A 23,985-nucleotide genomic window follows, 5' to 3' on the forward strand; every position below is an offset into this window, starting at 1 on the left:
TCAGTGGGTTTTGGCACTCAAATGAAGACAGAGAACATTTCTTTAACCCTGAGGGCCCCTTTTCAGTCAGTTCCATTCTCCATCTTTCCCACAACCACTTTGATTCACCTTTTTAACTTAAATTTATTTTTAAAATACAGTTTATATCTGAAATCCTGGATTTGATGTACTGGTTCTACTTTTCTTTTTCTTTTTTGAGACAGGATCTTGCTCTGTTGCCCAGGCTGGAGTGCAGTGGCATGACCAGGGCTCACTGCACTCTCAACTTCCCAGCCTCAAGTGATCTTCTCACCTCTGCCTCCCAAGTAGCTGGGACTATAGTTGTGTACCACAACGCTTGGCTAATTTTTTTGAATTTTAGTAGAGATGAGGTCTCACTGTGTTGCCCAGGATGGTCTCAGACTCCTGAGTTCAGATGAACCACCATGGCCAGCCTGTATTTTTCTTCAGGACACATGAAAGTGGGTACATACTATTAATAGAAATAAAAATGATTCATATATCACCATCACGTGTAAGCCCAGGGATTAAATTTTGGGGGAACATAGGTTCCCTTTGGTTATTCTTGTCTGCTCACTGTTCTTTGAATATAGCGTGCACTGGCTGGCCATGGACTCCTTACCTCTGGTGCCCCCCAGCAGTATCCTCAGTTGCTGCTTAATTTTTTTTTTTTTTTGAGACAGAGTCTCGCTCTGTCACCCAGGCTGGAGTGCAGTGGCCGGATCTCAGCTCACTGCAAGCTCCGCCTTCCGGGTTTACGCCATTCTCCTGCCTCAGCCTCCCGAGTAGCTGGGACTACAGGCGCCGCCACCTCGCTCGGCTAGTTTTTTTTTTTTTGTATTTTTTTAGTAGAGACGGGGTTTCACCGTGTTAGCCAGGATAGTCTTGATCTGACCTCGTGATCCACCCGTCTTGGCCTCCCAAAGTGCTGGGATTACAGGCTTGAGCCACCGCGCCCGGCCTGCTGCTTCATTTATTTGTGTCCCTGTGCTGCACTGTACACACCTGTCCTGTTGTTTTCTGAGGCATCTCCTCTATGCCAGTGAGAGAGGGAGCTCCTTGAGGGCAGGGGCCATGAAATCATCTCTGTTCTTAGCTCCTGAGGTTCAGTATGTGTGTGTTGCCTTGAGACAGTAGGAGAACCCTGAGCTTAGTCTGAGTTATCAAAAACACCTGGGAAATGGAAGGGACTTTCTCTTCTTCTTATCCGGAAAGTGCTGAACCTCTTTTCAAGATAACAGAGGATGATAACCAGCACACTTCTCAAATAGCATGCAGTGTTGGGGCACAGAATCAGCAAAGCAAGCACCCCATTAAGGACACAGGGAAAATGAAGATGGGGCAAAGGGCAAATGCTCATTGGGAAATTACAGGCCAAAAAAGCGGAAGAGTGAAACCCAGCTGGGATTTGTAAATGCCCAAGATGGGCTTCTGCTGTTTAAAGTTATCTGAGCCATGACTTGCCTCAAGTAAAAGTCCTCAGTTCCTGAGTTTCAACTAACCCTGTGAGCTTAGGGCACATTAAAAATCTTCAAAAAGTCTCACCCAGTTTTGGCCTAAACGCTACCTCGAGTGGTCTTCTAATTTTCATTTTTTTGTTTGTTCCCTTGCTGTGAGCCTGAATTCTTCTCTGGCAGGGACTGTGGGTACACCTGGTCGTTTCTGTTCCCTTGCCCTAGTATGGTGACTGGTGCATCGTAGGTATTCAGCCAGTATGTGTTGAATGGGTGGATAAAAAGTGTAAGTTGACCTGATGACAAGGGGTCAGTTAGATGAGAGGTTTTTTTGGTGATGATGAATTGCTCAGAGCGTTCCCCCGGATTTTTTTTTCTCTATTGTTAAGGCTGGTATAAGAATTCAGCTCCTGGTCCTGGTTGTTACCCATAGGCTAGCTTAGCTGGACAGGAAAACTAGTGATAACCATGCTGGGGCATTTTCAGTCCATTTTCCAGTTAAGAATAAGGAGTTTGACCATGGTACCTGGAAATACGGTGCTAGCTTGGCAGATATGTATCTTGAAAATTTCTAAAATGAAACATGTATTTGGTTTTAAGGGAGAGAGAATTAAATGAATCCGATAATGTAGGTGAGTTTTCCTTCCATTCCATTTCTTTGTAAGAAGGGATGTTTTCATTTGGCCTACTGAGAAATTTAAACTCTTGGAGATTACAATTCATTAAAATGGGTAGAAGATTAATATTTAGTGTGTCAAGATTAATACTGCCCCCTCTTTGCACTAATTGTCAGAATATCGTGCGAGGGCCGCTGAAGGGTAGTGGTGTGCGGCAGGACCCTCACATCACAGGGAGATGATTCAAAGGCAAACTGTCCTGCACCCTCTGGTATCGACTTGCAAATTAGCATCTGGAATCTAATTAAACAAGCTTAATGAAAGTAGCAGCTGAATGCTGCTGGAAAAGACAATCAGCTTTTTTTTCCCCTTCTCTGATACATATTCTGTACTATTGAAGTTGGTCACCAAACACATCGTGTGAGCACAGTTAAAAAAAATTAGCATTTATTTGAAGAATAGAAACTGTTTTTCATTCTGTTATGCATTTGGCATGCTCTGGCGTCCCATGAGAGCCATGCCACAGCAGATAGTGCACAATATTTATAAATCCATGACAGGCAATAATAGCAACTTGAAAAATTCTTTTGCTAGAATCTCAAGTTGAGAGCTGCCAAAAGCTGAGAGGATCAGATCTGCAGTGGCAGCTGCTGTGCCCTACAGTTAGAATTCTAGACTTTGAAGATGCTCAACTTAAAGAAATGAAGACTGCAGGCTTAGCCAATTTTTGCAGGTTTCTAGAGCTCTGGCTCTCTGCCTTTTGAAGATGAGTTGCTGAAGCTTCTACCACTGCCTGAGGCGTGCTAACACCAGCAGGATCTTTTTTTTCCTAGTCTTAGTGTGTCTTCAGTTTTAAGTAGCACATGCTTAGTCAATGCCAACTGTGATGGTCCTTTCTCTGGTTGCAATACCGAGGGATGAGCTCCTATCCTACACCCTTCAGAGAGAAGCTATGAAGATAGATGGTGACGTATACAAGCGCTACTTCAGCCGTCTGATTTATGGAGTCATATTTCATCACTCGGCAAGTGTTGGCCTCTAGAGAAGCCCTTATAGATTGCTAAAGATGTGAGCAGCTTTCGCCCTAAAGGCTTGTGGTTACCTCACAAACGTGATGCCAAACACCTAGCTACTGAGGAAACAGAATTAATCTGTCATTGCAGGCAGCTATAGATCCACTTTAAATAATGAGAGTTGATACCAGTATGGTTTTCTGACAGCAAATCTTAGAAGTAACTGTGTGTGTTTTTTTAATAAGTCCAGTATTAGGAAGACACTGAGTTGCAGGTTCGTTTGTGCTTTGCAGATGGACAATAGTGTGAGAGATCTACATTATTTTGATTAAAAAATCTGTGCAATTTGGCATATAGAATGATCCCAAAGGAGAACATAGCCTGAGTTCAATATGGTCGCATGGAAAGGGGCGTGGGGCTTAGGAACTAGAGGATTGGGCTGCAGGTCTGTTTCCTCTGTCCTCACATCAGGACTCTGGGAAGAGGGGCATCCTCGTCTGTACAATCGGAACAGAGACCTACCTGCCTGCCTGCACGTTGCTGTGAGCATTAGATGTGGCCTGTAAAACACCTTAGATGCTGGCTCACACAAAATTGGCTCTAAAATATGGCAGCTGCTTTTATTTTTTTAGTTATTCAGTAGTAGGATACAAACATCGCATAGCAACGACTAATGTGATTATTTGTGCTGGCATCAGGCTTGGTGAATTTACAGTGTGATATAGATAGATACAGTCCTTCTTATCTGAAAGCGTAATATTGGAGACAGGCATATGGTGGTGGTCATAGACAACGGTATATTATTTCATTTACTTTTCAGCAATTCCTTGAGTTTAGTACTTTGTTGTCTTCATTTTGTAGAGAAGAAAATTGGGCCGTAGGGAGGTCAAATAACTGGCCAGAGGTCACACACTCAGTGGAAGAGTCAGAGTCTGAACCTTGGTCAGCCTGACAATAGAGCCCTCCGATGGGTTCAGCCACTGTGCTATATCTGCCCCTTTGTCATTTTTTCACAACAGAATGGGAAAGACATCTTATTTCTTTAATTCTTTAACATTTTATTGTTCCTGGAATTCTTTAACAAGACTGGGAAAGACATCTTATTCCAGGTGAGCAGAGGTGTGGGCTGCTTGGGCTGTTCCTTTTATCTGATGAGGTCTTGTGAAGGCGGCAGAAAGCCAAACAAGTGTCAGACAAGGTGTGTAACCCTCTTTGGCAAGCTCTGTGATTGGAGGGAACCCAGGAACAGAAAGGTTTAAGGAAGTCAGAGATACAGAGATGTTAGTAAATATAATAAAATCATGTGGCTGTTCATTTTTTTCTTTTAATTCTAGATTTTTGTTTTCACTTTGTAACTGCTCTCTATACTAAATAGCCTGTGATTGTTTTATTCCCCTAAAATTTTCCAAATATTATTTATAAGAGAGCTGTTTTACAGGAAAGCTGTTTTCCCAGTTTGGCTGATGTACAGACAGCACAGCCCTCTTCAAATTTAGTAATGAGACCAAGAAGTCTTTAAATATTGGTGAATGGCATTTGTCCATTTGAGGCGAATCATGAATAACTTGAACAAAAATAAAAAAATAAATAAGCAAGACTATCATATTTGAATAATGAGGTGTTCTTTTTTTCCCAACTGCCAAAACTTTTTAATCTTCGTCAACGATTGTTCTGTCCTCCGTCTTATTTAGGTTGCATCTGTGCGACTCTGAGCTCAGGAGCCCTGACAAGCGGCATATGAATTCTGTATTCATTAGTGATCTTGATCCAAATGCCTCTGTCCCTGCCACAGGGGCTCAGGTGTGGAAGCTGCTGGCTAATCCCACCAGCTGACATTCAGAGGTTTAATGACTCCATAGGAAGGTGACCACTCGCTGGGAGGTTTGCTGGCGGAACCCACACAGCAGACAATGGAGATCAAGGAAGACTATCTGTGTTTAGCCGAAGCACCTTCCTGTGCAACTTGAACCCTGTTGGCATCAAACACAGAGTTTTACGTAAATGCAAAATTAAACAAAAACCCCGACCTTCGATAACTATTATAAACAATGATTTTCCTATCTGTTTTGATGGTGTTTCAGGCTGTTTTTCTTATGGTGCTTTAATAGGTGTCGGTTTAATGAGCTGAACTTGACTCACTTCTCCGATTTTTAGGTTTTAAGGTTATATTTGGTTGTTACATCTTTTTCGGTTATCTCGTTTGTCTTGGGGGGAATAATGTGTATTTAGACCCAAAATTATTTTCTCATTAAATGCTTTTAAGGATTTATGCTAGGCCAGGCGCTACGGCTCATGCCTGTAATCCCAGCATTCTGGGAGGCCAAGACGGGCGGATCGCTTGAGTTCAGGAGTTTGAGACCAGCCTGGGCAACATGATGAAACCCTGTCTCTACAAAAAATAGAAAAAATTAGTCGGATATGGTGGTATATCCCTGTAGTCTCAGCTACTTAGGAGGCTGAGGCGAGAGAGGATCGCTTGAGCCAGGGCAGTCAAGGCTGTGGTGAGTTGTGCCATTGCACTGCAGCCTGGGGCTACAGAGCGAGACCCTGTCTCAAAGAAAGAAAGAAAAAAAAAAAGATTTATGCTGGTATTTTTGTTTATTATGAGCCTTAGCTTTTTTTTTTTTTTTTTTTGAGATGGAGTCTCACTCTGTTGCCTGCAACCTCAACCTCCTGGGTTCAAGTGGTTCTCCTGGCTCAGCCTTCTAAGTCGCTGGGATTACAGGTGTACGCCACCATGCCCGGCTGATTTTTGTATTTTTAGTAGAGATGCTGTTTTGCCGTATTGGCCAGGCTGGTCTTGAACTCCTGACCTCAGGTGATCTGCCACCTCAGCCTCCAAAAGTGCTGGGATTACAGGCATGAGCCACCGTGCCTGGCCAATCTCTAGCTTTTATTTATTTATTTTTATTTTTTAGAGATGGGATCTTGCTCTGTTGCTCAGGCTGGAGTGCAATGGCACACTTATAGCTCACTACAGCCTTGAATGCCTGGGTTCAAGGGATCCTTCTGCCTGAGCCTCCCCAAGTAGCTGAAGTACAGGAGGGTGCTGCCATACTCAGCTAATTTTAAAAAAATTTTAGGTAAGTGGTCTCACTATGCTGTCCAGGCTAGTCTTGAACTCCTGGCCTCCAGTGATCTGCCTGTCTCAGCCTCCTGAGTAGCTGGAATTACAGGCACAAGCCACTGTGCTGGTGTCTTAGCTTTAAAGAAATTAATATTAAAGTGTGAGTTTATTGATTGACTTGTAACTAATCAGATGTTTTGACTACTTTTTTAGGTCTACTATTCTAAAAGTGTGGGATACCCAGTTCTATTACTACGTAATAACAGCTTCATTGATAATTCACACCTATGCAATTCACCTGTTCTTAAGTGTATAGTTCAGTGGTTTTTAGTGTATTCACAGAGATGTACAGCTATTACCACAGTCAATCTTAGGACATTTTCATCACCTTAAAAAAATAATAACTCCATTCTTATTTGCTATCACTCCCCATTTTCCCCCAACCCTCCCAGCCCTAGGCGATAACGAATCCACTGTCTCTGTACACTTGCCTATTCTGGACATTCCATATAAATGTAATCATATAACGTGTGGTCTTTTGTGCCTAGCTTCTTTCACTTCGTGTGGTATTTCACCCGTGTTGTAGCATATATCAGTATTTTATTTCTTTTGACGGTCAAATAGTATTCTGTTGTGTGGACATACCACATTTTACTTATTTATTCATTAGTTGGACATTTGGATTGTTTTCACTATATGACTATATTTATAATGCTGCTATGAACATTGGTGTACAAGTTTTTGTATGGACATATGTTACGATTTCTCTTGGGAAGAGAAATTCTAGGAGCAAGATTGCCAGGTCATATAGTTACTCTATGTTTAACCTTTTGTGGAACTGCCAGAGTTTGCCAAAGCGTCTGTGCCACTAGCAGTGTGTGAAGGTTTCGATTTCCATACATCCTCACCAAGACTTATCATCCTTTGGATTGTAGTCATCGTGGTAGGTGTGTGTGAGTTGGTATCTTATTGTGGTTTTGATGGATTTTTTGCTAAGAACTAGTGCAGCTATGGAAATATTTAGATGAGACAATTGAAACATTTGACGTGCTTCCTTTGTACACTGGATTTGTGCCGTAATTGGGTTGGTGATTGTACATTTGTTTAAATATTGAAAGGGCCTTTTCAGAGGCTCTCCCTGAGGCTATTTCTGTCATTTGATTTTGGTCATAATTCCTGCTTATTGGCTTTCCTTAAGACCTGAAGCACTAGATGTAATAAATTGTCTTTATTATTGGATCAAAAGATGTATCAGTTTTCCCCAATAATTTTCTGGCTTTATTTAACATAAAACGTTAGGTTTTAGAGATGTCCGAACCCTAAGATACAATCCCTGGGGTCCTGTATGGAATTATTCTAAGTAGTGATTTCTAATAGTGCTAACCAGTTAATTTTAGAAATGAACAGTTATTGAAGTTGGCATTTATGGTTCAGTGGGTGATTTGGAAAATTACCCATTCTGCCTTTAGAATAGATGATGATGAGGAACACTGTTGAAGGTGAAAGGTTCCCACCAGCACCAGATATTTTGAGTTGTCCCCCTTTTAAGAAGTGAGCTTGTTCTTGTGCATTGGAGCCCACTGGTGGCCAGCTTTGGAGAGGTCACAAGGGACTTCTTGAGTTAAGGCTGCTCTTCAGTCTTCTTGCTTTTTGCATTTTGTGGCATCTTACAGAGCAGACAGAAATTGTATTTAGTCTTTCACCTGATTTCAAGAGCAGGACTTGGCTTCCTACCACACAGAGTTTGGAATTTTAGAAGTAATTGCTTCTTTCTTTCTTGATTCTCTAGGATTCGTTAGTCTTCTTGGACTTAGAAATGGCCACAGAATGTGTATTCTTCTGTCAAGTCATTGTCTTCCTCATCTCTTTATCTCCAGAACCTCAATTAATGGTGGTAGCTGGTCCTCATTTCTATGCTTGCCATTGCATTCTGCCTTTAATAAAAGTTGAAGTTGAAAGTGGGATGTTTGGGGAAGGGTTGAAGGAAATTTTAGAAAGTGTGACTTATTCCCATTTAATTTCAGGAAATGGGTTAGATGGAAGGAAACAGAAGAGGAAAGGCATAGTTTACCAAAAATCTCCATAAGCTGGGAATGGATTCTTTTTGGTGCCAGGTCTCTGGAATTCAAGAATCAACAAATCTTAGAAAAGTGACTATATACATTTTGAAGGTCTCTATTTCCAGTTCTTACAGGAATAATGAAAGGATATCAACAAATGGTATATTGGCTTTGTTATTGACGTTGTTGATTTTTCTCCCAAAAATATTTCTGAAAATTCTGTCATGTCTTCTGCCCTGCTGTGTAAACACTGAATTTCATATTCTCATGTAACCAGTATGTCATCAGCAGATAGTCACAGGTTCCAAGTGATTGCAAGCTGTTCGGTTTGGTGCTGTAATGCAGAGGCAGTACTGAGAGAGGCTGTTGTGTATGGTGGTGGCAATTCCTTGTGCAGCTATTGGCAAAGTAGATTGAAAAGATGGGATTATTCTATTCTGTAGTTGATAGGTAACTACTTATGATGCATTTCTTTGGAGCAGGTGTTCCATTCGAAATGCTTTTGCTTTACATATTTCCTAGAACTGAAGTGTAGGGGGACATACACCATATAGGAGAAATATTTCATGAAGTATGTTGTCTGCTGGCACCTGTGGCAAAAGTCCAGCAAGCAAAAAACTTCTGGTCTTGTGACCAGAGACGATTCAGAGAGAGAGAGGTGAGAGCTAGATTCAGAGATAGTGTTGAATTCAGTAAGTGTTTGGAGATTTTTAACTGTACAGGTGGAATTCAGAGGAAGATACTGCTAATAAAATATTCTGCGTCGTGATATCATAGAGAGAATAGGACTTCACCCCTCTTCAAATTGAATTGCCTTTGCTAACTTGGGTCTCAGGTGCATAATAAGCACTAAAAATCCTTCCTTTATCTTGGTTGTCTTGTTTCTGTCTCTTGAGCCAAGCCAAGACTGAGAATGGGAAGATTTTCCTTGGGAAAAGAAATAAAAGATACTCTTTTGTTATTCACTGACTTTATTTCATTTTAGAATTCTATTTGGTAAAAATTTGGAGTCATAACCATTTACTGAACAGTGGCTTTCAGGGGGAGAGGAGGAAACCAGCACGAATTTCACCATCAAAAGTGAGGCTCTTACAAATCTACGAGGTCATCTGTGGTTAGAGTTTTGCAGGCTCTTGGAACAATGGATTTCCACTTTTCTTGTATATAGGTTAAAGAAATACAAGCAATGAAATACAGGACTGAGTGTTACTGGATTGTAGCGTAGAATCTTGTAAGTTTTGCCTTGGCAGGTAATTTGGCATAAATTGTTAATGTAAATCTGGGTTAGTGGTGAAGACATTATTTTAGTAAAAAAGATAAACTGCTGATTAATTCAGCATAGAACTCAATTACAAATTGAAAGTGTCTCTGCGGGACTCCCGGACCCTAAAGACAGCAGATGTTGAATTGATACTCCAGCATATTTCACAGCGGTATGAAATATTCACATGGTTTATTATACTTGTGTGGTGTGCGATATCAGAAAGGGGGAGGTGGTGGGCTCATGGGTGTGCAAGGCAGTCACACACTGCTCATTTGCTAATATACACTGGAGCATGATGAAGAATTTTAGCAAAGTTTTTTCTTCTTATTAGCTCTGTGGAAAATTAAGTTTAAAATAATATTTGGGGCCAAGTATTTAAATGTAGTACCTGTGTAGGTTTACATGATATATATAAATTAACCTAAAATATAAAATGGTAAACCTTCTAATGCAGGGCATGTAGGTGTTAATTGAGACCACTGCCTACAAGAGTTGGTGGGGGGCGTGAGGGCTTGGACCGTATTTCACTGAGTTAATTGTCAGCTTTCACAGGCTGGAAGGTTTTAAATTGCTACTGTACTGTTTTTGCCTTCGGATCTAAATCATATGGTAATTTTAAAATGCCCCTGTATTTTACACTGGCAGAGAAGTTTTGTTTCTAGCCAAGAAAAAAAAAAAGGCTTTGCAGTTTTTGTGTATCTATATCAACTCAAGGGGGGAAAAAAGTCAGCAAATTTTATATATTGGAAGATCTGAATAAACGGAACTGCCAATATTTGAAGGGATTGGTGATTCTTAAGTAAAGAGGGATGAGAATAAAGTTGGCTTGGATGAGCTATTTCAAAGCCATTACTACTTTTATGACAGGTTTTTTTTTTTTTTTTCCTCCATGACAGCCTATATCAAGTGTAGGTTTTGCTAGCTGAAGTAAAAACAGTTCTAAAAATAGCCAAATGATTATGGTAGGAACAAATATACCCTGGATACCTTCTGCTATTGTGAAAGCTTTAAAAAAAAAAAAAAAAAACAGTGCTCTTTCTCAAAAACTCCTAAGGCACATCGAAACTGGCAAAGGCAGAGTGTAGTGGGAGAAGTTCCTTGGCATCTGCGCCACCAGAAGCGATCTGTGTTGCCACTGGAGTTGCCATTAAGGCCTCTGTAAGCTGTTGATAGACGGTGGTCCTTCAGAGATGTGAAGGGTGGACTTGCATGCCATTCACCTTGAGTTTTGATTTTGTTGATCAGGCCCTGTGCCTGGTTTTAAGACATGGTCCCTTTCTTAGTGACTTTACAACCTAGTGGGGTGCACAGGCCCATGAGCAGGGACACTACAGCATGAAAAGTGGAGAACGTTACCTATCCAGTGGGCAGTAGAGGTACAGCGGGAGCGGAGCTGATGGACTCTGTCTGGGGGACTATAAGACCTCAAATTGCATGTGACTCCTCACATGAATTTTTTTGGTCTTGGGGTGTGAAGAAGGGTGGGACAGGGAGGCGGAAGAGAAGGGGAGCATTTCGGACAGGAACGTTATGTCCAGAGGCACGGGGGCCCCCTGCTCTGCCTCTCAGTTGTGCAGTCCTGGAAGTTGGGACAGCTGGGCAAGGAAATTGCAGACAGTGTCCAAAGTTGTCTGGGCGGTCATTTCCCGAGTCAGTGTGGCCTTTTAATTAACATCCACTCTTCAGTGTGAGATAAGGCCAGAGCTGAGCATCCCTGTCCCTGCGTGTGAATATTTAGTTTAGAAAGCTGCCACGTTCCATTAGAGGTGCTTGTGTTTCGGCAGTGGGTGCAGGAGCTGTGTAGACTTTTCAAATGTCCTTTGAGATTTATGTTGCAGTGTAATTGGGAGATGCTAGTACTTAGTGTGTTGTGCATGGCGGAATGTCAGATTACCTGCTATAATGAGACCCCAGCAGCCTACCTCAGGAAGGTAGTTAAAGTTTTAACCTTAACAGGTAATGTTACTTGTGGGTGTCTGTTAGGTAATTTATACTACCCTCCCCTAACCCTGAAATTGTGCAGAAACCAAAAAATGATAGGAAGTTATACTAAATAGATATTTTAAAATTCCAGCTAGTGGTACAGATTTTAAAAAAATATTTGCAGTGAATATTTTATCTGTAGAATGTGGTCATTCTCGCCGCCATTGTCACCCTGTCGTGTTGGAATGTAGTTTTTCTAGAATCAGAACCTTGGTAATAACAGAATATTAAAAAGACGTAAAGACTCATTAACTTTGGTTCCTTGACAAATACGGTGGCTTTTAACTCAGCTGAATGGAATTAGGGGATAGAGCGGTAAGAATGGACTGGATGGAGCATGCACGCGTGGGCTCTGAAGAGGCCTGGGTTGGAAGATTGATTTTTGCCTCTTGTGTAACCCCTGTAGCCCCAGTTTATAAGATACAAGATGTAAAACTCACTCTTATGAAATGGACTGAAGTCAATACCTGAAGGGATCATTAGGAGGACCGTTTGTAAAATGCTAATCAGGTGTAACAAGAGTTTACTCTGAGTCTCTGACTCCCTCTTGTCCTGAAACTTTTACAGAAAATTCAAGTGCCTTTGCTTTCTCAGTCAGTTTCAGTTAAGATTTATAATCAACAACTGGCCAAATGGGAAAATGAAATGGTATCTTTTTTATTGATATATGGGGCGGCCAAAAATAATTTGACTGGTTCTGTTTGCTGAGAGGTTTTATTACATGTATTTTAGGGAAATGTCAGCATTTGAATGTAGTTTTGATGCAGTGAATTTGATAGTTGCTTTGCCGTGGGATTCAATGGCTAGATTCTGTAGTAGAGGAATTCATTGGGATGTGTTTAATTTTACCAAATGTAACAAGCCAGATGAGTGATGGAATGTTAGGGTAGCATAATTTAAGCAATATATTTGCAACTGTGAAATGATTTTAGAGGTAAAGTAGTTTAAAAAGAGAAACCCGCCAGTGATTTATAAATTAAATTTACATAAAGACTTGGTGGCATTATTGGTATTTTTGGAGACTGGAGGTTTTGTTTTCTTGGGTGGAAAAAACCAAACCACCTTAAAGCGTTGTATGGGTGAGTGTGTGGGATCAGGTACTTGGCACAGAGCCTGCACACAGTAAGTCTGCCTTCTTTTTCTGTGTCTTTTTAGAATATAATTTTTGGTGAAAGAGAATAAATGAAAATGTGGTACTTACACTTCTTACCGAAAGGGCCGTAATTCTATATGGAAGATGTGCATATGAACAAAGATTTTATGGCAATATATTGAATTTCATTTGCAGTATGATGGCTGCTGTCATAATTGATTTGCTTTTAAATGGGGGTTGAAAAAAAGAAGTACTAAGTTGCTATGGGTTGCCTATTGCAGTGGTCGTTTTGGAAGGCTGGCTTTGCCTTGGTAATCGTGTTAGGGAGCGATGGAGACGGGTAGGATCAGGTGAAGTCAGCGTTCATTGTGGATTTCCTGCACTGCAGGCACCGTGGCCAAGCATCTCCTGTGCGTGACGCTTCGTCTAATCCTCATGACCATCCTGGGTGCTTGGGGGTTTTAGGTCTTCCTTTGCAGATGGGGAAATTGGAACTTAAAAATGTGGAGTGATTTTTATCACTGAGGTCACACCGCTGTTAAGTAACAGGACTAGATTCATATCTGGATCTTTATTCTCTCAAATTCTTTGCCTCTGTCAAGCATTGCCTCCCCTGCCCCCCATGACCACAGTCAATATAGTAACTATATTCATCAGCTCCAGAGCCCAGAAGTTTCTTTATGCCTTTTTGAGACCTCCCTCCTGCCACCTAAGTAACCAAGTGTATCTGAATGCTGTGCGTGCCTGGAGGTTTTATGGAGAAGTATCTGAGTTAGCTCCTCCTGGTGCAGTGGGGGGAATAGAATCAAGTCAGCCATTGGCTGCTCACCACCCACCAGAAAAATAGTTGCCAAGAAGTTACGAAAGTCCTTTGTGTGAAGGCTGTGTTTGTTCAGAGGAGTGGTCAGCACCTATGACTGAGGCTGGAAGTCCAGCTGGCACCCTCCACGTCTTTCCGTCCTGCTCTTTCACCTGACTGCTGCTTCCTCCTCACCCACATCTGCTCTGCTGCTGGTCTTCCTCCCTGGCCCTGCTGCCCCGCCACTGTCTCTCATTGAGAATATTATCATCAGCTCCTCTCTGGTCTCCTGCCTTTGGCATTTCGTCCCCCACGGCTTCCCCAGTGGAGTTTCAAAAAGCACAAGTCTAACTACTGTTATGTGTTGCTAACGACGGGGACACATTCTGAGAAATGCATCCTTAGGTGATTTTGTCATCACGCAAATGTCATAGGATGTACTTACACAAACCTAGATGGTCTGGCCTTCCACGCACCTATGCACTATGGTGCAACCTGTTGCTCCTGGGCTATAAGCCTGTACAGCGTGTTACTGTGCTGAATACTGTCAGCAGCTGTAGCAGCAGTAAGTATTTGTGTTTCTAAACATCTGAATGTAGAAAAGGTACAGTAAAAGTATGGTATAAAAGATAAAAAATGGTGTATATGTCTAGGGCACTTGCCATGAATGGATCTTGTAAAACTAGAAATTGCTCTGGGTGCGTCAGTGAGTGGCTGGTGAGTGAATGTGAAGGCCTAGGGTGTTACTGTCCACTACTGTAGACTTTATCAACACTGGACACTTAGGCTACACTACATTTACGCACACAAAAATTTCCTTCAGTAATTACTGTAACCTTTTTACTTCTTTGTAAATTTTAAAAACTTTTGACCCTTATAATGCTTAACTTACAAGCACACTGTACAGCTGTACAAAATATTTTTCTTTATGTCCTTAGTCTATAAGCTCTTTTGTTATAGACTTTTTTTTTTTTTTTTTTTTTTTTTTTTTTTTTTTGAGACAGTCTTGCTCTGTTGGCCAGGTTGGAGTGCAGGACGTGATCTCGGCTCACTGCAACCTCCACCTCCTAGGTTCAAGCGATTCTCCTGCTTCAGCCTCTCGAGTAGCTGGGAGAGCAGGCGTGCATCACCATGCCCGTCTAATTTTTGTATTTTTAATAGAAATGGGGTCTCACCATGTTGGCCAAGCTGGTCTCAAACTCTTGACCTCAGGTGATGCTCCTACTTTGGCCTCCCAAAGTGCTGGGATTACAGGCGTGTGCCATCATGCCCACCTGGCCTATAAGCTCTTTTCTGTTAAAATTTTTTTATTTTTATTTTTTACCTTTTAGACGTTTTGTTAAAAACTAAGGCACAAACACACACATTGGTGTAGGCCTTTGCAGGGACAGGGCCATCAGTATCACCGTCTTCTGCATCCACATCTTACCTCACTGGAAGGTAGAAAGTGATAGTAATCCCTCTCTCTTTCTCTCTCTTTTTTTGAGACAAGGTCTTGCTCTGTCTCCCAGGCTGGAGTGCAGTGGCACGATCACAGCTCACTGCAACCTGAACCTCCCAGGCTCAAGTAATCCTCCCGCCTCAGCCTCCCGAGTAGCTGGGACTACAGGCGCACATCACCAACCACACCTGGCTAATTTTTTGTATTTTGTAGAGACAGGGTCTCACTATGCTGCCCAGGCTGGTCTCGAGCTCCTGGGCTCAGGACTCCCAACGTTACAGGGTCACAGGTGTGAGCCACTGTACCCGGCCTGGAGGAGTTTTTTAGCTTCATGATAATTTTATGGGACCACTTTTATATGCAGTCCGTTGTTGTCCAAAATGTTACATGGTGCATGACTGTACGTCATTTTCCAGGTAAAAATTTTCATGTCTCCCTGCTGCTTAGCATAAAGGGTGGGCCGTCTGTATAGCCTGTGAGGTTCTCTGGCAGTCAGCCACACTGAACTACCTACTCGACCACACCTTTCTCCTTCCCATGTCCATGGCTCTCCTCCTGCCAACACGTCTGCCCTTTGGCTTGGCTACCTTTCACTCGCGGTACAAGGCCTTGCCCAGTCTCCATCACCTACACCCCACGAGACCTGGGTCCATCTGTGGCTCCTTTGTCAGGCCTGTCTCTTACTAGCTCTTACCTCATTGTAATGAGATTATCTCCTTGTTTCCCCTTCTGGGCTCCACAATTCTCATGGTCAGGCTCTGTGTTCAGGCCTGTCTCCATTGTCCAGCACAGCATGTGCGGTGTGTTCGTAGCAGGCCACTCGTGCATGCTTGCTGAGCTAAGCTAACCTGACCATTTTGCAGGAGTTTTGCATCATTTGAAATTTGCCTCATTTTGGCCATCTTTAAACTTCCTAGAACAAGGGCACTCTGTACTTCCTTGGATCTCCTCCTGGTTCTGTCTGGGCCTTGTCAGGCTGTGGAAGCAGGATTATGTCATATAACATAGTGCCTGTGATAGCCTTCCCACATGTGCCCGGGATCTAGCAGTGGTTTTGTCCTATCCAGATATTGGAGATGGGAACGCGACTCTTCTGCTGGTCTCAGACCCTGATTTCAGTCTCTGCTTCTGACAGGACTGGATTTCTGTCATCGCTTACTCTCCTTATCCTGAGAAATTCTAGTGCTAGTTGCTGCTTTGTTGTGACCCATGGAACAGATTCACTTCATTTCTCTCTGTTTTCAGGTGATAGCCCTTTCAGTGGCTCCAGGAATTTATTGCCAGAGTTATCACTGGCCACGTTGTTTTTGCAGAGAGAGAGAAATATGATGAGGATCTTATTAGTATCTGTGGCAGCCCGGTTTTCATTTTGAGGATTGTTGAGCATATTTCTCACTTTCTTTAAACCCAGGCTTTCTTGTTTTTTTTTTTTTTTTTTTCTCTGATTACATTTGATTCAATGCAGCCTTGGAAATATATATTTGTATACACATATGCTGTGAACATTGATTTCTTCTCCTTGTGGAAAGCAATATGTTCTTGTCTCTTTTGGTTCTTTTCCCTCTGGAAGCTTAGGTATTTTTCCTTCCATTCACTGTCACAGATTCCAGCAAAACCACTTGCCCGCCACAGATTTTCCTAATGGTGGGATAGGAAGACAGGCTTTGGTGGTGCCAGGCACTAACCTGGCATGCATCCTCGACTCTCCTGCTTGTACACAGCCGTGTGCCTTTGAGTGCATCAGTCAACCTTTCTGACAGCCCCAGTTTCCTCATCTGTACCAGCAGTTGGGAATTCAATAAATAACGCAAGTGTTTGGCTCAGACCCGGGGGTGTGGCAGGTGCCTGGTGTTAGTTCTCTCTTACCCTTGCCTGTTTTCTTCCACCCTAGGACTTGCTAACCGTCCTGTTTGTGAAATTGCTGTGTCGGGGTCATTTCTCTCATTTTATTCCTTGGACAGGGGTATTATTCTCATTCTTACGAGGGGCACTCTTTGGCTCAGAGAGTGACCCGCTGTCCAGGGCTGTCCTCATTCTGGGCTACCCTTTTCCAGCCCATTGTGGCCGTGCAGCCACTGCCGTCTCTTCCTGGCTGCGAGTTCTGACAGGCATCACTCAGTGACCTGGGACAGACCTGGTTGGCAATTCCATGAACATGAACACCCCTTCCCATTCCCACTTAAAACCCCTCACATCACTCCTGCACCCACAGCGAGTTTCTCCTTCATTATTTGTGTCACCCAGATCCTGATACCAAAAAAAAAAAAAAAAAAAAAAAAAAGCTGTCAAAGAAAGAAATGGCAACACCAGCTAGGCCTTAAAGATGCAGCCACTGGCTCACTCCCGGCTCTAAGTGTGCCCAGCACCAGCTGCAGCTCAGCTCTGCTGAATTCCTAGGTGTTAACACAGGCAGGCGTATTCACCCATACAGCTCAGGCCAAACCCCAAACTCAGAAACCTTTGCTCTTGTCACACAGCCTAGTCTGGAAAGGAAAAAAAAAAGTTTTCTACCGTAAAAAAATGTGGCTACACATGGGATACGTCAAGTCTGTGACTCAGTGCAGGGAGCATACTGCTTTCGCGGGGACTGTTTCAAACACTTATTTGAACTCTTTCAATTGTATTCAGCCATCAACCATTAATGAGTCTTCAGGCCGCATCAGTGGCAGAGTCAGAGCCTTAGCCTGTCAGCAGGCTCCCAATAAACACATCATGTTCAGACCTCCTCTCAAGTGCTTGTCTTTGAATGGTCTCCAGTTGGGGCTGGTGCAGTTTGGGAATTGCCCCATTTGGTAGGGGTCTCTCTCCTGATTTCAGAGTCTTTGAGTTTGGCAGAGCCATGCATGCATTTGAAGTGAACGTTTCGTTTTTTCATTTGTTGACCCTACATGCCAAGCACCAGGCTAGTTCCCTGGGATACAAAGATGGAGAAGGTGTAGGGCGGACCCCCTGACGTTCAGAATTTTCATCCTCTCTCTTTAGAGTCCAAATTCTCATCACACCCAGACTTTTATCTGTTCTGCTCTAGATCATCAGAGGAATGGAATTTTTTGCTATTTCAAATCAAAGTGGCAAAAGATAATGAAGATTTTCCAAGCTGCATTTGGATTGCCTTAATTCTTTTAAAAAAATTATCTGGCTTGACAAATAAAAACTATATACTTATCATATGCAAATGATGTTTTAAAATTTGTGTACATTGTGGAATGGCAAAGTCAAGCCAATATATTAACATACATTACCTCAAATATTTTTTTGTGGTGAGAACACTTAAATCTTTCTTAGCTGGTTTTTAAGAATACAGTACATTGTTATTAACTATTACCACTGTGTTGTACAATAGATCTCTTGAACTTACTCCTTCTGAGATGTTGTATCCTTTGGCCAGCATCTCCCCAACCCTCCCATGCCTCACTTCTTACAAGTTAAATCCTTAGTAGTTAATGAAGGAGCAAATGGTTGTGAACTAATGGAACTAAATATAGGTTCAGCAACACACAGGGAAATTGATGGAAGTCGTGAGGGTTCAGCTGTCATGCCATCCACATTCTTGTTTCCCCCAGCAAAGGTAGGAGAGCTGCACCCCTTCCTCCTGGCATAGAGGTGGCACAGAAGGCAAGGGACACTTGGGTGCTGCCCTGAAAACCCTTAAAGCGGGGGGAACCCTGTTCCTCAGGAAAAAGGCTGAATCTCTCTGTTTTCTGCCCCCATGCCAGCTCCTTAGCTCCATACACAGTATATTTGCCGGCAAATAACCAATTTTATTTTTTAAATTCTTTTAAAAATTTTAGTTACTAATCAGTTATGTCAAATGACTTGCCACATACATGAAGTTTCACATTCCAAAGCTGTGTGTAAAATAGTCTGTTAGGTTTTCAGTCAAGTGCATATTTAATATTTTGCCTGCCTACAGTGTAAGTAAAGCAGTGTTCAGATGCATAGCTGAACAGTCAAGAGAGTGTATTTAAAGAGTATTAATTTGATGCTGAACTGTCCAGAGTGCCCATTGGCTGGCACAGCTACATTTTTCTCTGGTGACGTTCCCAATCTAAAAATCACTTAAGTGAGAAGAGAAATTCGATGGTAGCTGTAGACAAGAATAATGCGGAGAAGTTTCTTGGCAGTACTACTTTGGGCCCGCACTGTAGCGGATGCCGAGGTAATCTATCAGTTTGTGAGTGTCTACAAAATGCAACTCTCTAGATAACAGGTTTAAAGTAAAGATTTAATACAGTCTCCATCTCCTATGATGTTGCAGTGACAGTTTAAAACTCATTCTCTAAATCTCAGCAGACTTTATAGCTAGCAGTGGGCCAATATAAAGTTTAATAGCATTACAACACATAAATCATCTTTTAAAGATGCTACTAGTAGCTCCAATATTAAATGCAGACAATCGCCCGTGTTATAAATAATTTATCAAACACCATTTCAGATTAGCCTTCCATGCTGAGTTATTTATTTTAGCCTTTTCTGTACGATTCCTAAGGCACTTTTTGAAAGATCCATTACTGGTCAGTTTAATGAACTTGGGGGTCTGTTTTGTCCCCTCAAGCACTCGGGTACAGCTGTGGTGACCATTACGTGGCCGACGTGGACCTCTTTGTGCCTTTTACAAGTGCTGCCCATTTGTCATGTAGCGGTAAATGGAACTGCACATTGGAGTCCGGGGACACATTGTGCGATGCGGTGATGGAGACAAACAGATAGCTCTATAAAGTGCTGCTTGTCACAGCTGACTTGCAGTACAGTACATCACTCTTATTGTAATCTCATTTAAGAAGCCGGGGTGGCCCGGGGGACTGATATTCCCAGTTAGTTTGGTCTTTGTAGCCATAAAGCAAGAAGTGTTCCTTTTATATTCTCCCAACTTTTAGGGAGTGTGCTTTTTGCTTGGATTAATTATTATAGGAACTTCTCTATGGCACTGTGTGAAGATTTGTCAGCAGGTTTGTCTGGACCTCCTTCTCCTGGCCTGGGCTTTGTTATAGGCAGTCGCTGCTTAGAGATAAGTTGTGTTTTTAGGAGCCCTCTGGCTTGCTTTATTAAATAACTTACCATTTATTAAGCAGTAGCTATGTGCCAGAAACTATAGCAGGTGCTTTCTGTGCTTTTATTTCTAATTTGTTAGTAATCTTGTGAAGTAGGATTTATTATCATTATGTTGCAGAGCAGGAGAGTAAACTCAGAGAGGTGTAGTGACTTGTCGAGGGTTGCCCAGCAGTAAGTAGTAGACTGGGGATTCAAACCCATTCTGAACCTGGGTTCCCTAGCTGGTGTTTAATCATCAGGGTCATGATGATCTTTTGGCTGAGTGTCTGAAAGCAAAAGGAAGCTGCTGTTTTTTGGTGACGAGGATAAGTCCTATTCACCCATCTCCACACTGAGGTTCCGTTGTGACCTGCTACATAAATGCATCGGCAGCTGACTGGGGGAGGGTGCCTCCCTGGCTGTGGGAGACAGCGCTGCACCTGGGCCTGACCAGCTGGGGCCATGGACTCTGCAGGCCCTTGTCAAGGCCCCTCTGTAGCAGCTGTCCCCAGGCAGATGCTGCCTAGGACCTAGGTCACTGTGCATCTTCCAGAAAAGGGAGGTACAATTTCCCTACGAAGAATTAATCCTAAAGGAAGAGACAGCGCTTCTTGCGCTTACTGTGGGCCAGAGACAGATACAAATGTGGTGTTTTCCCCACCTCTTGCCTTTAGTTTGTGGTTTTTCTTGATAGTTTTCTTAAATATTTGGTAGCACATGTGAAAGACAAAAGTTGTTTAATTGTGAAATTCCACTATAAAGAAAACACAGTATGAATATGCCCAGTAGCATATTTGCATACGTGTCTAGAATTCTGTGTATGGAAATACTGTAGTCAGAGACAGTATTCAACACTGAAGCAGTTCCTGGAACATAGTAGGTCCCTACAGGTATGTGTTGAAGACATTAACTGTGTAAGTAGTGAGTGGACAGTAGAGCCTTTGGTCATTTCCACCCTCTTTCGATTTTGAGGGTTTGGGGTGTTAAGGGAGGGATATGTTAAATGAGACCTTAGATCTTAGTATTGATTTGGCGTTGCATTGTAGAACTCTTGCCCTAACTTGGTTGAGAATGAAGAAGGCCCTGGAAGTGGTAGTCTTGGGTGTTTTGGGAGACACTGCCCTCCACCCCCAATGGGAGTGACCATCAGAGGTTGACCCAGAGAGAAACCGGCAAACACCATCCTCCTCCTCTTAAATTTGCTCAGGTCTTAAGGCTCTTTGGGGGTGGGGAGTGAATGACACGGCCTTGAGTCAGGGACTAGCTGAGGAGTCCCCGGCCCAAGGAAGGTCACTTGCGAGTTGGTGTGGTGCTGTGGCCTTCTGGCTCTGGGGCCTGATGGGCCTGTTTTACTATTTTTTGTTTACCAGCTGTGTGACCTTGTGTAAGTCATTGACTGTCAGCCCGAGTTTCTGACCATACCAACATGAAAAGATGGTTGCGGGCAGGGGTAAGCTTGATGATCATCAAAGTGCCCAGCTCAGTGTTTGGCACGTCTGAGTGCTGATAGATGTTGACTGATCGATTGATTTAGTGAGCATATAGGTGCTCCATAAATGTAAGTTTCATTCCATCTCCTAACACCTTCAGCCATATGTATATGAGACGTGGAGTGGGACTGGGGGGAAGAAAGTGAGAGACTTGAGATTCTCTTCCTTAAGGAATGATCTTCCCTAGAATTGGTGGGGAGGAAAGGAATTTAAAAGATGTATTTCCCCAACTTAAAAAAGCCTTTATTTATACTTAAATAACAGCATACATGATCATTTTATGAGTAAATCAAACTATATCATTTTAAAATTTGTATATTTTAAAGTTTTATCAGTTACTTACATTACAGACTGTTTGCAAAATAGAGGGAGGATCACTCGTAATCTTACATAGCACTGCCAGCAGTCTGGTGTCCTCTGTCCAGTCGAATCAATTGACACTAGATATGCATGTCTCATGTCATGTGTATATTTCTGTTTCCCCCAAGTCTTCTCTTCACCTGTCCCCATCTACCCAGATCATTTGGGCAATGCAAATGTGTAGTCCTAAGTGTGCCCACGGATTGCGATGTCCGCCAGGTACTGTTGACTGGCTGGAGATGCTAGCAGCAGTGACGAGAAACAAAGCAGAGGAAATAGTTAAATGGTAAAGAAGAGAAAGGGGAGCAGAGGTGGTAGGCCAGGAACAGGGAATAAGTATGGTTCTGCCCGCACGTGCCCATATGCACACACACTTAAGGCCATTTAAAGAGAAGCGGTTGGGAATGAGGTTGCGTTTGCTGAATTAGTGGTTGGTTTTTGCTGTCTAGATAGCAGCTGCCGCCAGCTCCTCATCTAAGAGGCTTTCTTTGCTACCACCTTCACTGGTTTGTGGAAAGCTTCTGGCCCCATAGACTGTTGAGAATTCTAGGAGAAAATTCCTAATCCTGTTTGAATGTATTCTTACAGGACTATGTATGTACAAAAGAAGAATCAGCTTAATTAGCCCCACATAGATGTCACATGAGAGTGAAAAAACCTGGGGTATAAAATCAAAGGAACTGCTGTCTGCTGGTTTGCTGAGGAGCCCACTTCCAGCAGAACCTTCTCTGTTCTTCTGAGTCTGTAGAGTGTGCTTATGTCACTGGAATCCTAGTCTGGCATGGGGCAGGCAGAGGAGCAGGAGCCCTGAATGGGTTCAGATCTTCTGCAAACTTGAGGTTAGCAGATCTGCCCTTTGAGGGTCTCAGGCTGGAATTTGGGCCTGGAGTCCGTGTTTGTCCAAGGATGTTACTTCGATGAGCGCTGGAGTGCACTTGCACATGTATGTACTCCCACGCCCTCGTGGATTGGGAAGGCGCCATAGCACAGGTTAGATTCCCGGCTTTCAGGGAGCCTGGTTCATTTTTGTCCTCGTTGTATATAGAGCTTGAACTTGGCGTTCCCCAGGTCTGGTACCGTTGCCTTTGCTGTCTGCCTTGTGTTTCACTGCTGTTTTCTGAGTGCCTCGTGTGCAGCCTGTCCTTCAGCCCTCCCTGAAGCTCTGCTGGCCAGCCATGTTCCCAGCTCCTTTTCACGTGCTCTGTAGCCATTCTCACCCTGCATTGTTCTTACTTGGGTCAGGTGCCCCCGCTGGACTCTAAGCCCCTAGAGGGCGGGTATTTGGGGGCGTCATCCACCTCTGCAGCCCTAGCTCCTGGTCTAGGACATAGCATGTGATAGGCCTTCTTGGATAAGAAAGGGTTGAATCCATCTGTTCACCAGTAACTATTGGGGATGAGGATTTGTGCTTAAAGGTGGGACAAAGGAGACAGTGATTCTTCAGTGAACCTGTAGGCTCCAGCCTTAGTAGGAGAGACAGATTCTGTCGGGCAAGATGTCCCGCCCTTGGTCTGCCAGCATCTCCCCAGAACTACTGTTGTGTTTTGGTGTCAGTTTCTTCCCCTTACAATGCTGACCTTCTCCATTATGTTATCAGGAAGTAAGTTTCAGCTATTGTTGGACATTCTTGATCAGGGGTTAGTAAACTGCAGTCCATGGGCCAGATCTGGCCCTCTGCCTGTTGCTAATAGAGTTTTATTGGAACACAGTTGTACCCATTTGTTTATGTATTTGTGTGTGGCTGTTTTGTGCTAGCATGACAGAGTTGAGTAGGTGTGGTAGAGACTTTTGGCCTCAAAACCTAAAATATTTACTACCTGGCCCTTTTCAAGGTACGTTACTAACCCTCTAGTAACTGTCAGCCCATCGTTTGGTGGTGAATGTCCGACGTGGTCAAGAGGTGGTGCATGCATAAAGAGTTTTAAAGGCCCGGGTCGGGAACTTTGGGCAAATCATCGAGGCACTTTGAGATCTTTTCCTCATCTGTGAGATGGGCATTAAAAACAACACCTATCTCTCAGAAGGTCTTGCGAACTGCTAGTGGGAGCACATTGCGGATGTCAGAGCAGGCCCTGGTTTGGCCATGGACGTTATTGCTGCCGTTCTCTTTCTCAGGAGGAGGAAGCCAAGAAGCTGGTGAGCGAAGCCATCGCAGCCGGCATCTTCAACGACCTGGGCTCCGGAAGCAACATCGACCTTTGCGTCATCAGTAAGAGCAAGCTGGATTTTCTCCGCCCGTACACGGTGCCCAACAAGAAGGGGACCAGGTGAGTGAAGGAGACGAAGTTCTTCCTGGGTCCCGTGGCATCATGC

The 23,985-nt window shown here is 43.2% G+C and overlaps 1 protein-coding gene across 1 annotated transcript in view; it reads left to right on the forward strand.

Moving 5' to 3' along the window:
• The window catches only part of PSMB7 (proteasome 20S subunit beta 7), a 63,226-nt gene that overhangs the window by 36,083 nt on the left and 3,158 nt on the right, over positions 1-23,985 (forward strand). Inside the window, 1 exon segment of the mRNA NM_001265663.2 lies at positions 23,788-23,939. Coding sequence (NP_001252592.1) covers positions 23,788-23,939 — 152 coding nt within the window.

Source organism: Macaca mulatta, chromosome 15, assembly GCF_049350105.2.
Source record: "Macaca mulatta isolate MMU2019108-1 chromosome 15, T2T-MMU8v2.0, whole genome shotgun sequence".
Taxonomy (NCBI): domain Eukaryota; kingdom Metazoa; phylum Chordata; class Mammalia; order Primates; family Cercopithecidae; genus Macaca; species Macaca mulatta.